The sequence below is a fragment of the Stenella coeruleoalba genome, assembly GCF_951394435.1.
Source record: "Stenella coeruleoalba genome assembly, chromosome: 11".
Lineage (NCBI taxonomy): Eukaryota > Metazoa > Chordata > Mammalia > Artiodactyla > Delphinidae > Stenella > Stenella coeruleoalba.
Window position 1 is genome coordinate 83,191,671 of NC_137157.1, and position 12,076 is coordinate 83,203,746.

General features: G+C 40.4%; 1 protein-coding gene across 14 annotated transcripts in view; it reads left to right on the forward strand.

The window, feature by feature from the left end:
• Positions 1-12,076, forward strand: part of SOX5 (SRY-box transcription factor 5) — a 993,819-nt gene that overhangs the window by 876,021 nt on the left and 105,722 nt on the right. For all 14 annotated transcript variants that reach the window (XM_079938029.1, XM_079938030.1, XM_079938035.1 and 11 more), the window contains one exon: positions 11,236-11,321. In XM_079938029.1, coding sequence (XP_079794155.1) covers positions 11,236-11,321 — 86 coding nt within the window. The remainder of the gene's footprint in view (positions 1-11,235; positions 11,322-12,076) is intronic.

Consider the following 12,076-nt stretch of genomic DNA (forward strand, 5'->3'; position numbering starts at 1 on the left):
TGAAGAGCACCGTAGCCTCTAAACTTCCGCTTAGTTTATTTTAATATTATAGTCATTAAATAAGGAATATAAGTGAATTACATAATTTTAAGTATTTAAATTGTCGATTCTAATAGTCATAATATTTGTTATTTCAGCTAGTTTGCATAAACACAAATTCAGCTTTTAAACATCTAAACTTCCCTTTATAAAATCAGATATAGTATTTTCTGGATTAAATATTAAAAATTCCAAATGATAAGTAAAGCCTTGTCAGATAACATCAGTTTTTTCCTATTTACTGGATCTTTCTCATTAGCATATAAGCATGCTATAATTTTTACAAACGTATACCTTTTAAGTAGTTTTCTTTATCACACATCCTCCAATAGATACTGCAAAATGCCTCACTGAAATTGTCTGTTTTAGCACTTCTCAAATACCAACAAATAGTTTGGGAATCTTGTTAAAATTTAAATTCTAATGCAGAAGATATATGCTTGCTGCTTTGACAAAGTCTCCCAGACCTTAGTGGCTTAAAATAGCAAACATTTGTTTGGACACAGCCACGCTCAGGCTCAGAGTCTTTCACGTCCCTGCAATCAAGGTGTTGGCCTGAACCGTAGTCATCTCTAGGCTTGACTTGGGGAGAAATTCACTTCCAAGCTCCCTCCTTTGGTTGTTGGCAGGCCTCCTACTTGTGCTTGCTGTTGGCTGGAAGACATCAGTCCTTTGCAATGTGAACCTCTCCATAGGGCAGCTCACAGTATAACTGCTTGCTGGGGAAGGGGGCAGGGGAGAAAGCAAGACAGAGCCAGAGTCTTTTTATAACCTATCTCAAAAGTAACATCACATCACTTTTCCCTTATTCTGTTCATTAGAAGGTAGTTACTAGGTCCAGTCCACAAGGGGAGGGAATTGCATAAGGACATAAATACCAGGAAGTGGGAGTCAGTGTGGGTTCCGCTGACTCTAACGGGTGCCTGCCACATTAAGTTTGTGGTGGAGTCTGAAATTTTGCCTTTCTAACAAACTCCTAGGTGACACCAGTGCTGCTCCTGAGAACTTCACTCCGAAAAGCAAGGATCTACACTTACTGCACCCAGTTCCTTTCTTTATTCATTCTCTGTTGATCTCACTGACTCCAGCTAGGCTCTCTCACCCCCTCATTCTGCTGAAATTGCCCTTGTGGAAGTCACCAATGAGTTCTATGTCACTAAATCCAGCATTTGAAAAACTTGATCATTCTTTCTGAAGATCTTTCTTGGCCTCTGGAACACCAAATTGATATACATTTCTCCTCAGTTTTTCTGCTAGTTACCTATCTCCCTAACTATAAGAGTTAATATATCCTATAATCCAATCCTGGGACCTCTTTTTTTTATCTATAGTTAACTCCTACATGGTTACAGCTAAAATTCCAGATATATGCTGACCACTCTCAAATTTATATCTCCTATGAAGATTTCTCCCCTAAAATCCTAACATGTTTATCGAGTGCCTCAGCGAACACCTCTACTTGGATACTGATAGTAATTTCAGACTTAAAACGTCCAAAACAGAGCTCTATTCCTTCCCCTTCATCTCCCCCTCGCTATGCCCAACGTGACAGTCTTGCTTCTCATCCATGTTTGCAAATCCAACAAATAGTTCCACTCCGCAATCAGCTGTTCCAGTGAAAAACCTGGGAATCACCCTCGAGTCTTCTTTTATGTAAACCATCATTAAGTCTTGTCAGTTTTACCTCTTAAATACCACTTGACTTTCTCCATCATTCTTTTTTTTTTTTTTTTTTTGGCTGCATACAGTATTTGTTTTTCTCTTTTTGGCTGTGTTTGGTCTTCATTGCTGCGCTTGGGCTTTCTTTAGTTGCAGCGAGTGGGGGCTACTCTTCGTTGCAGTGCATGGGCTTCTCATTGCGGTGGCTTCTCTTGTTGCGGACCACGGGCTCTAGGCATGCAGGCTCAGTAGTTGTGGTGTGCAGGCTCAGTAGTTGTGGTGCACGGGATTAGCTGCTCCACGGCATGTAGGATCTTCCCGGACCAGGGCTCGAACCCGTGTCTCCTGCATTGGCTGGCGGATTCTTAACCACTGCGCCACCAGGGAAGCCCTCTCCATCATTCTTTATTCCAACATCACCACTCTAGTCTGGACCATCATTACGTTATTATGGAAAGTTCTGCATCTTTTTATTATTGATTACAGCTTCCAACCTTTAGCCCAAGTGGTTTTACTCAGTCCATCTATTTTCCATGTTCATGGTTTCCTTTATCCTGTAGGATCAAGTTTAGATTCTTTACATTGTACATAAAGCCATACACAATCTGGCCTGATTCCCTCTCCAGCCCCATTTATCTCTACTTCCCTACCTGCACTCTGCACTTGAGCAATTCAGGGACTGAGCTATGATATAACACTCCCATTTGACTCTGAGTCTTAATGAAAATCATTTTCCTTCCTGGAATGCTTCCCTTCTTTGCCTGGCTAGCTTTCATTTAATTCAAGATTCAGCTTAAACATGACTTCATCCTAGAGGCTGTCTCTGACCTTTTAGACTATGTTTGGGGTACCCACAATATAGTCCATAGCACTGTATACTTCTCTATCTTAACAGTCATTGTATTTTATACTAATTATTGAATTATCTTTGTCTTATTTTCCCTTTAAGCTGTAAAGCCAGATTGGCAGAAGTAGACTCAGGTATTCTGAAGCCTGAAACATATAATTTTGGGGATTCTATTTAAGAATAAAAATATGAAAATTATATATATATATAAGATCTTCATATACATTAAGTACAAAAGAGAATATTTATGAAAAGAATCACAACAAAGTAAAAAATTAAGTGAGCTGACAAAGATAAAAACATATGACCCTGTGAACACACTGCTAGGGGCCCTTTCCAGAACCCCAAAGCTTAAGCTTCATTAAATTTCCAGTAAATACACCTCTTGACATGAGTCTTCTTTAAAGCTCTATTTCTGGGGGCTTCCCTGGTGGCAAGTGGTTAAGAATCCACCTGCCAATGCAGGGGACACGGGTTCGAGCCCTGGTCCAGGAAGATCCCACATGCCGCGGAGCAACTAAGCTCGTGTGCCATGACTACCAAGCCTATGCTCTAGAGTCCGCGAGCCACAACTACTGAGCTCGTGTGCCACAACTACTGAAGCCCGCACTCCTAGAGCCCGTGCCCTGCAACAAGAGAAGCCACCGCAATGAGAAGCCCAGGCCCCGCAACAGAGAGTAGCCCCCGCTCACCACAACTAGAGAAAGCCCACACGCAGCAACAAAGACCCAGCGCAGCCAAAAATAAGTGAATAAATAAATAAATTTATTAAAAAAACAAAAAGCTCTATTTCTAGTGTCAACAGTAGTGTTTAACACAAAGCAGGTACTCAATAAATATATATATTTTTCTGGTCAATTGATCTTTTCTTTATAACATCTTTATTGGAGTATAATTGCTTTACAATGTTGTGTTAGTTTCTGTTGTATAACAAAGTGAATCAGCTATACGTATACATATATCCCCACATCCCCTCCCTCTTGCGTCTCCCTCCCTCCCACCCTCCCTATCCCACCCCTCTAGGTGATCACAAAGCACCCAGCTGATCTCCCTGTGCTATGCGGCTGCTTCCCACTAGCTATCGGATTTACATTTGGTAGAGTATATATGTCCATGCCACTCTCTCACTTCATCCCCGTGTCCTCAAGTCCCTTCTCTACATCTGCGCCTTGCTCCTGTCCTGCCCCTAGGTTCTTCAGAACCACATTTTTCTTTTAGATTCCCTATATATATGTTAGGATATGGTATTTGTTTTTCTCTTTCTGACTTACTTCACTCTGTATGACAGACTCTAGGTCCATCCACCTCACTGCAAATAACTCAATTTTTTTTCTTTTTATGGCTGAGTAATGTTCCATTTATATATGTGCCACATCTTTACCCATTCATCTGTCGATGGACAGTTAGGTTGCTTCTATGTCCTGGCTATTGTAAATAATGCTGCAGTGAACACTGTGGTACATGACCCTTTTTGAATTTTGGTTTTCTCAGGGTATACTCCCAGTAGTGGGATTACTGGTTTGTGTGGTAGTTCTATTTTTAGTTTTTTAAAGAACCTCCATACTGTTCTCCATAGTGGCTGTATCAAGTTACATTCCCACCAACAGTGCAAGAGTGTTCCCTGTTCTCCACACCCTCTCCAGCATTTACGGTTTGTAGATTTTTTTTTTTTTTTTTTTTTTTTTTTTTGCGGTACGCAGGCCTCTCACTGCCGTGGCCTCTCCCGCTGTGAAGCACAGGCTCCGGACGCGCAGGCTCAGCGGCCATGGCTCACAGGCCCAGCCGCTCCGTGGCACATGGGATCCTCCGAGACCGGGGCACGAACCCATGTCGCCTGCATCGGCAGGCAGACTCTCAACCACTGCGCCACCGGGGAAGCCCGGTTTGTAGATATTTTGGTGATGGGCATTCTGACTGGTGTGAGGTGATACCTCATTGTGGTTGTGATTTGCATTTCTCTAACGATTAGTGATGTTGAGCATCCTTTCATGTGTTTGTTGGCAATATGTATATCTTCTTTGGAGAAATGTCTATTTAGGTCTTAGCCCATTTTTGGATTGGGTTATTTGTTTCTTTGGTATTGAACTGCGTGAGCAGCTTGTATATTTTGGAGATTAATCCTTTGTCAGTTCCTTCGTTTGCCAATCTTTTCTCCCATTCTGAGGGTTGTCTTTTTGTCTTGTTTATGGTTTCCTTTGCTGTGCAAAAGGTTTTAAGTTTCATTAGGTCCCATTTGTTTATTTTTGTTTTTATTTCCCTTTCTCTAGGAGGTGGGTCAAAAAGGATCTTGCTGTGATTTATGTCACAGAGTGTTCTGCCTATGTTTTCCTCTAAGAGTTTTATAGTGTCGGGCAATACATTTAGGTCTTTAATCCACTTTGAGTTTATTTTTGTGTATGGTGTTAGGGAGTGTTCTAATTTCATTCTTTTAAATGTAGCTGTCCAGTTTTCCCAGCAGCACTTACTGAAGAGGCTGTCTTTTCTCCATTGTATATTCTTGCCTCCTTTATCAAAGATAAGGTAACTATATGTGCATGGGTTTATCTCTGCGCATTCTATCCTGTTCCATTCATCTGTATTTCTGTTTTTGTGCCAGTACCATACTGTCTTGATTACTGTTGCTTTGTAGTATAGTCTGAAGTCAGGGAGCCTGATTCCTCCAGCTCCATTTTTCTTTCCCAAGATTGCTTTGGCTATTCAGGGTCTTTTGTGTGTCCGTACAAATTGTGAAACTTTTCACTCTAGTTCTGTGAAAAATGCCATTGGTAGTTTGATAGGGATTGCATTGAATTGTAGATTGCTTTGGGTAGTATAGTCATTTTCACAATATTGATTCTTCCAATCCAAGGAAATGGTATATCTCTCCATCGGTTGGTATCATCTTTAATTTCTTTCATCAGCGTCTTAGAGTTTTCTGCATACAGGTCTTTTGTGTCCTTGCGTAAGTTTATTCCTAGGTATTTTATTCTTTTTGTTGCCGTGGTAAATGGGAGTGTTTCCTTAATTTCTCTTTCAGATTTTTCATCATTAGTGTATAGGAATGCAAGAGATTTCTGTGCATTAATTTTGTATGCTGCTACTTTACCAGGTTCATTGATTAGTTCTAGTAGTTTTCTGGTAGCATCTTTAGGATTCTCTATGTATATTATCATGTCATCTGCAAACAGTGACAGTTTTACTTCTTTTCTGATTTGGATTCCTTTTATTTCTTTTTCTTCTCTGATTGCTGTGGCTAAAACTTCCAAAACTATGTTGAATAATAGTGGTGAGAGTGGGCAATCTTGTCTTGTTCCTGATCTTAGTGGAAATGGTTTCAGTTTTTCACCATTGAGAATGATGTTGGCTGTGGGTTTGTCATATATGGGCTTTATTATGTTGATGTAAGTTCCCTCTATGCCTACTTTCTGGAGGGTTTTTATCAAGTGGGTGTTGAATTTTGTCAAAAGCTTTTTCTGCATCTATTGAGATGGTCATATGGTTTTTCTCCTTCAATTTGTTAATATGGTTTATCACATTGATTGATTTGCGTATATTGAAGAATCCTTGCACTCCTGGGATAAACCCCACTTGATCATGGTGTATGATCCCTTTAATGTGCTGTTGGATTCTGTTTGCTAGTATTTTGTTGAGGATTTTGGCATCTATATTCATCAGTGATATTGGCCTGTAGTTTTCTTTTTTTGTGACATCTATGGTTTTGGTATCAGCGTGATGGTGGCCTCATAGAATGAGTTTGGGAGTGTTCCTTCCTCTGCTATATTTTGGAAGAGTTTGAAAGAGTGGTGTTAGCTCTTCTCTAAATGTTTGATAGAATTCACCTGTGAAGCCATGTGGTCCTGGGCTTTTGTTTGTTGGAAGATTTTTAATCACAGTTTCAATTTCATTGCTTGTGATTGGCCTGTTTATATTTTCTATTTCTTCCTGGTTCAGTCTCAGAAGGTTGTGCTTTTCTAAGAATTTGTTCATTTCTTCCAGGTTGTCCATTTTATTGGCATAGAGTTGCTTGTAGTAATTCCTCATGATCCTTTGTATTTCTGCAGTGTCAGTTGTTGCTTCTCCCTTTTCATTTCTAATTCTGTTGATTTGAGTCTTATCCCTTTTTTCTTGATGAGTCTGGCTAGTGGTTTATCCATTTTGTTTATCTTCTCAAAGAACCAGCTTTTAGTTTTATTGATCTTTGCTATCGTTTATTTCATTTCTTTTTCATTTATTTCTGATCTGATGTTTATGATTTCTTTCCTTCTGCCAACTTTGGGGTTCTTTTGTTCTCTTTGTGTAATTGCTTTAGATATAAGCTTAGTTTATTTGAGATGTTTCTTGTTTCTTGAGGTAGGATTGTATTGCTATAAACTTCCCTCTAGAACTCCTTTTGCTGTATTCCATAGGTTTTGTGTCATCGTGTTTTCATTGTCATTTGTTTCTAGGTATTTTTTGATTTCCTCTTTGATTTCTTCAGTGATCTCTTGGTTGTTTAGTAGTGTATTGTTTAGGCTCCATGTGTTTGTATTTTTTACAGTTTTTTTCCCCTGTAATTGATATCTAGTCTTATAGCATTGTGGTGGGAAAAGATACTTGATACGATTTCAATTTTCTTAAATTTACCAGGGCTTGATTTGTGACCCAAGATACGATCTATCCTGGAGAATGTTCTATGAGCAGTTGAGAGGAAGGTGTATTCTGTTGTTTTTGACGGAATGTCCTATAAATATAAATTAAGTCCATCTTGTTTAGTGTGTCATTTAAAGCTTGTGCTTCCTTATTTATTTTCATTTTGGATGATCTGTCCACTGGTGAACATGGGGTGTTAAAGTCCCCTATTATTATTGTGTTGCTGTTTTTCCCCCCTTTTATGGCATTTGCCTTATGTATTGAGGTGCTCCTATGTTGGGTGCATAAATATTTACAATTGTTATATCTTCTTCTTGGATTGGTCCTTTGATCGTTATGTAGTGTCCTTCTCTGTGTCTTGTAATAGTCTTTATTTTAAAGTCTATTCTGTCTGATATGAGAATTCCTACTCCAGCTTTCTTTTCATTTCCATTTGCATGGAATATCTTTTTCCATCCCCTCACTTTCAGTCTGTTTGTGTCCGTAGGTCTGAAGTGGGTTTCTTGTAGGCAGCGTTTATACGGGTCTTGTTTTTATATCCATTCAGCCAGTCTATGTCCTTTGGTTGGAGCATTTAATCCATTTACATTTAACGTAATTTTTTAAGAGGTTTTTTGTTATTATTTTTTTAATGTACAGACAACAATTAAGGTAATTTTTGATACGTATGTTCCTATTACTATTTTCTTAATTGTTTTGGGTTTGTTATTGTAGGTCTTTTCCTTCTCTTGTGTCTCCTGCCTAGAGAAGTTACTTTAGCATTTTTTCTGAAGCTGGTTTGGTGGTGCTGAATTCTCTTAGCTTTTGCTTGTCTGTAATGGTTTTAATTTCTCTGTCAAATCTGAATGAGATCCTTGCTGGGTAGAGTAATGTTGGTTGTAGATTTTTTCCTTTCATCACTTTAAATATGTCCTGCCACTGTCTTCTGGCTTGCAGAGTTTCTACTGAAAGATCAGCTGTTAACTGGTGGGTTTTTACCCTGTTCATTCATCTGCTGTGTGTTTCTCTGTCTTCTCATTTTGCTTAACTTACTGTGTTTGGGGTCTCGTTTTCGCAGGCTGCAGGTTCATGGTTCCCGTTGTTTTTGATGTCTGCCCCCAGTGGCTAAGGTTGTTTCAGTGGGTTGTGTAGGCTTCCTGGTGGAGAGGACTGGTGCCTGTATTCTGATGGATGAGGCTGGATCTTGTCTTTCTGGTGGGCAGGACCGCATCCGGTGGCTTGTTTGGGGGTGTCTGTGAACTTATTATGATTTTAGGCAGCCTCTTTGCTTATGGGTGGGGTTGTGTTCCTGTCTTGCTAGTTGTTTTGCATGGGCTCTAGCATGGGAGCTTGCTGGTTGTTGAGTGGAGCTGGGTCTTAGCGTTGAGACAGAGATCTCTGGGAGAGCTCTCGCTGTTTGATATTACGTGGGGCTGGGAGGTCTCTGGTGGTTCAGTGTCCTGAATCCGGCTTTCCCACCTCAGAGGCTCAGGCCTGACACCTGGCCAGAGCACCAAGGCCCTGTCAGCCACACAACTCAGAAGAAAAGGCAGAAAAAAAAGAAAGAAAGAAGTAAAATAAAAGTTATTAAAATAAAAATGTATTATTAAAATAAAAAAATTTTTAAAGTATTTACAAAAGAAGAGAGCAACCAAACCAATAAGCAAATCCACCAATGATAAGAAGCACTAATAACTATACTAATATAAACATAAATATCAGAAATTATTCAGTTGCCTACAGCAAACGCCACGCTTACAGCTGCTCCAAAATCCACCACCTCAATTCTGGGTTGATTCATTGTCTATTCAGGTATTCCACAGATGCAGGGTACATCACGTTGATTCTGGAGATTTAATCCACTGCTCCTGAGGCTGCTGGGAGAGATTTCCCTTTCTCTTCTTTGTTGGCACAGCTTCTGGGGTTCAGCTTTGGATTTGGCACCCGGGGCGGGGAGGGGTATGGAATGCAGGGCGAGCTTTAGGCAGCAGAGGCCGGTGTGATGTTGCACCAGCCTGAGGCATGCTGTGTGTTCTCCTGGGGAAGTTGTCCCTGGATCACAGGACCCTGGCAGTGGTCAGCTACACGGGCTCCCGGAATTAGACTCCTGTGATTGCACACAGGCTTCTTGGTGGCGGCAGCAGCAGCCTTAGTGTCTCATGCCCGTCTCTGGGGTCTGCGCTGATAGCCGCGGCTCGCTCCTGTCTCTGGAGCTCGTTTAGGCGGTGCTCTGAATCCCCTCTCCTCGCGCTCCCCGAAACAATCGTCTCTTGCCTCTTCGGCAACTCCAGACACTTTCCCGGACTCCCTCCTGGCTAGCTGTGGCGCACTAGCCCCCTTCAGGCTGTGTTCACGCCGCCAACCCCAGTCCTCTCCCTGCGCTCCGACCAAAGCCCGAGCCTCAGCTCCCAGCCCCGCCCGCCCCGGCGGGTGAGCAGACAAGCCTCTCGGGCTGCTGAGTGCCAGTCGGCACTGATCCTCTGTGTGGGAACCTCTCCGCTTTGCCCCCGCACCCCTGTTGCTGCGCTCTCCTCCGCGGCTCCGAAGCTTTCCCCCTCCGCCACCCGCAGTCTCCGCCCACGAAGGGGCTTCCTAGTGTGTGGAAACCTTTCCTCCTCACGGCTCCATCACACTGGTGCAGGTTCTGTCCCTATTCTTTTGTCTCTGTTTTTTCTTTTCTTTTGCCCTACCCAGGTTCGTGGGGAGTTTCTTGCCTTTTGGGAGGTCTGAGGTCTTCTGCCAGCATTCAGTAGGTGTTCTGTAAGAGTTGTTCCACATGTAGATGTATTTCTGATGTGTTTGTGGGGAGGAAGGTGATCTCCACATCTTACTCCTCTGCCATCTTGAAGGTCCTCTGGTCAATTGATTTTTGACAAGGGTGACAGGACTATTCAATGTGGAAAAGAGTAGTATTTTCAACAATAGTGCCGGGACAACTTTTTGCTTATTGAGATACAGCAGAGGGGGTGTGACACCAGGACCCGGAGGCCCAGGGCCCTTTGTGGCCGGGGAGCTTTGGTCGCAACTCACTGCTTCCACAGGTGGCCATGGTACCACAGGCCTCTCGAGCGCAGGGGCTCCCTCAGTAAATACTTTTGAATGAATATATTAACTATTATTTTCAGTTATATTTCCATACATTTGACATTCAACAAGCTTTTCACAAATTATAGTTCTACAAAAAGCTTTGTATATTAGAAAATTGTTCTTATATCAATAGTTATTTTACATTTTGCTATGGTTATATTTCAAACAACTAACAGTGTTCATATCTGTTAGCATATCATGGGCTCTGTGCAAAAAGTCTGAGGTACGTCTTTACTAAGAGGAAAAAATTCTTTATTCACATCAAAAACATACATTATAATCTTCTATATGTGAATATATGTTTGTGTGTCTCTCTATATTTTTATAGATCATCTGCATTAAAACTTTAATTTTAAATTACTAAAATTTTAGTTTTTTAGATATTCCCACAAAGAGAAATCCCTTGGGGAAAACTCATCTATTTTCTGCTTTCTTTATAGTATATTTTTTTAAACATTTGTCTCTGGAATAATAGAGATACCAACATTTTATATAACTTTTAAAAATGCATTAAATGTTATGACGAATTTGTCCACAGGTTATTCGAATCAAGACTGTAACATAGCATTAAAAAGATAAGCTACTTGACCTAAATCTTTAGAGTTTAGTTTGTTAAAATAGAATTAAGTTTAGTTAAGTTCCTTTTATAATAACATTTTAAATTTGCTGAGGAGTTGGTATGCTCATATCAAGATTATCAGGTGTGTGTATGTGTGTGTGTGTGTGTTATAAAGTGCAGCCCTCTGATCAATGCACACTCTTTCCTCCCATTTTCCTAAATACATCATGAAAAAAGGATGAGGTTTCCGCCTTAATTGCTTGTGCCTTTTATTCACATTCCTCTCTCAGCCAGAATTGTGAAAAGAGTGTTAGTAAAAAGCTGCACAATAGAGCTTTTCATTAGGCCTCAGCAAGGCACACAAAAGAAGGCTTTTGGAAAGAGTGAATGCATGAGTTTAATTTGCAGGTGGAGAGTAGATAAAAGGTGCTGACGCCTCTATTATTCTCTTACGTAGGTGACCCTTACCCTGTACAGCTGATCCCAACTACCATGGCAGCTGCTGCTGCAGCAACACCAGGCTTAGGCCCACTCCAACTGCAGGTAAGTCAGGAAATAATACACCAGAGACAAAGGTTAAGTAAATATCGAAAACAGCTATTATCGTGTTAACGCAAAATAAAACTGACTAGTGATATTTGTCTCACATTTTTTTGTTTTTGAATTTATGTCTACTGATTCTTAACCCAAAGTTGGTTCGTTTAATTTTTAGCCCAGTTTTCTGTACTAAAGACAGTTTATTGTAATTTTTTTTATCGCCTGGTATGATTTAACAAAGTGAGCTGTAGTTTTGCTTTGATTACTGTATGCCATAATTTCGTCACAGAATGGTCCTCACCAAGATAGAAAGAACAAAAAACCTACAAAAGGTATTCAGATACTTATGGATCAAGATAGCTTACAAAAATTACATTTAAAATTGTTCAAGATGCCCAGTAGTTTTGAAGCACTCTTTATTCTCCTGCTAATGCCAGCTCAGTTGGATAAGCAAGGATAAGTAGACCAAATAAGCAGGTGCCTAAATGAGCACAACTTTATCCAGACATCCTAATTAAGACCTTTTTTAGCTCGGCAGAAGACATATTCCCATATATCCATGAATGTCAGTGCTAACTTTACCAGATGTCCAAGTGATTTTAGAAATTTTGTCTCTGGAGTTGGAAAGAATATCAATTAAATTATATTAAAGTTATCTTTCGTTAACTGTTTAAGTCTTTGAATCAGCATCCTACTGCCCTAGTTTCTGTTGTTATGGACTTTATAGTTACACAGGTAATGGGAATAACAAATCATCCAAT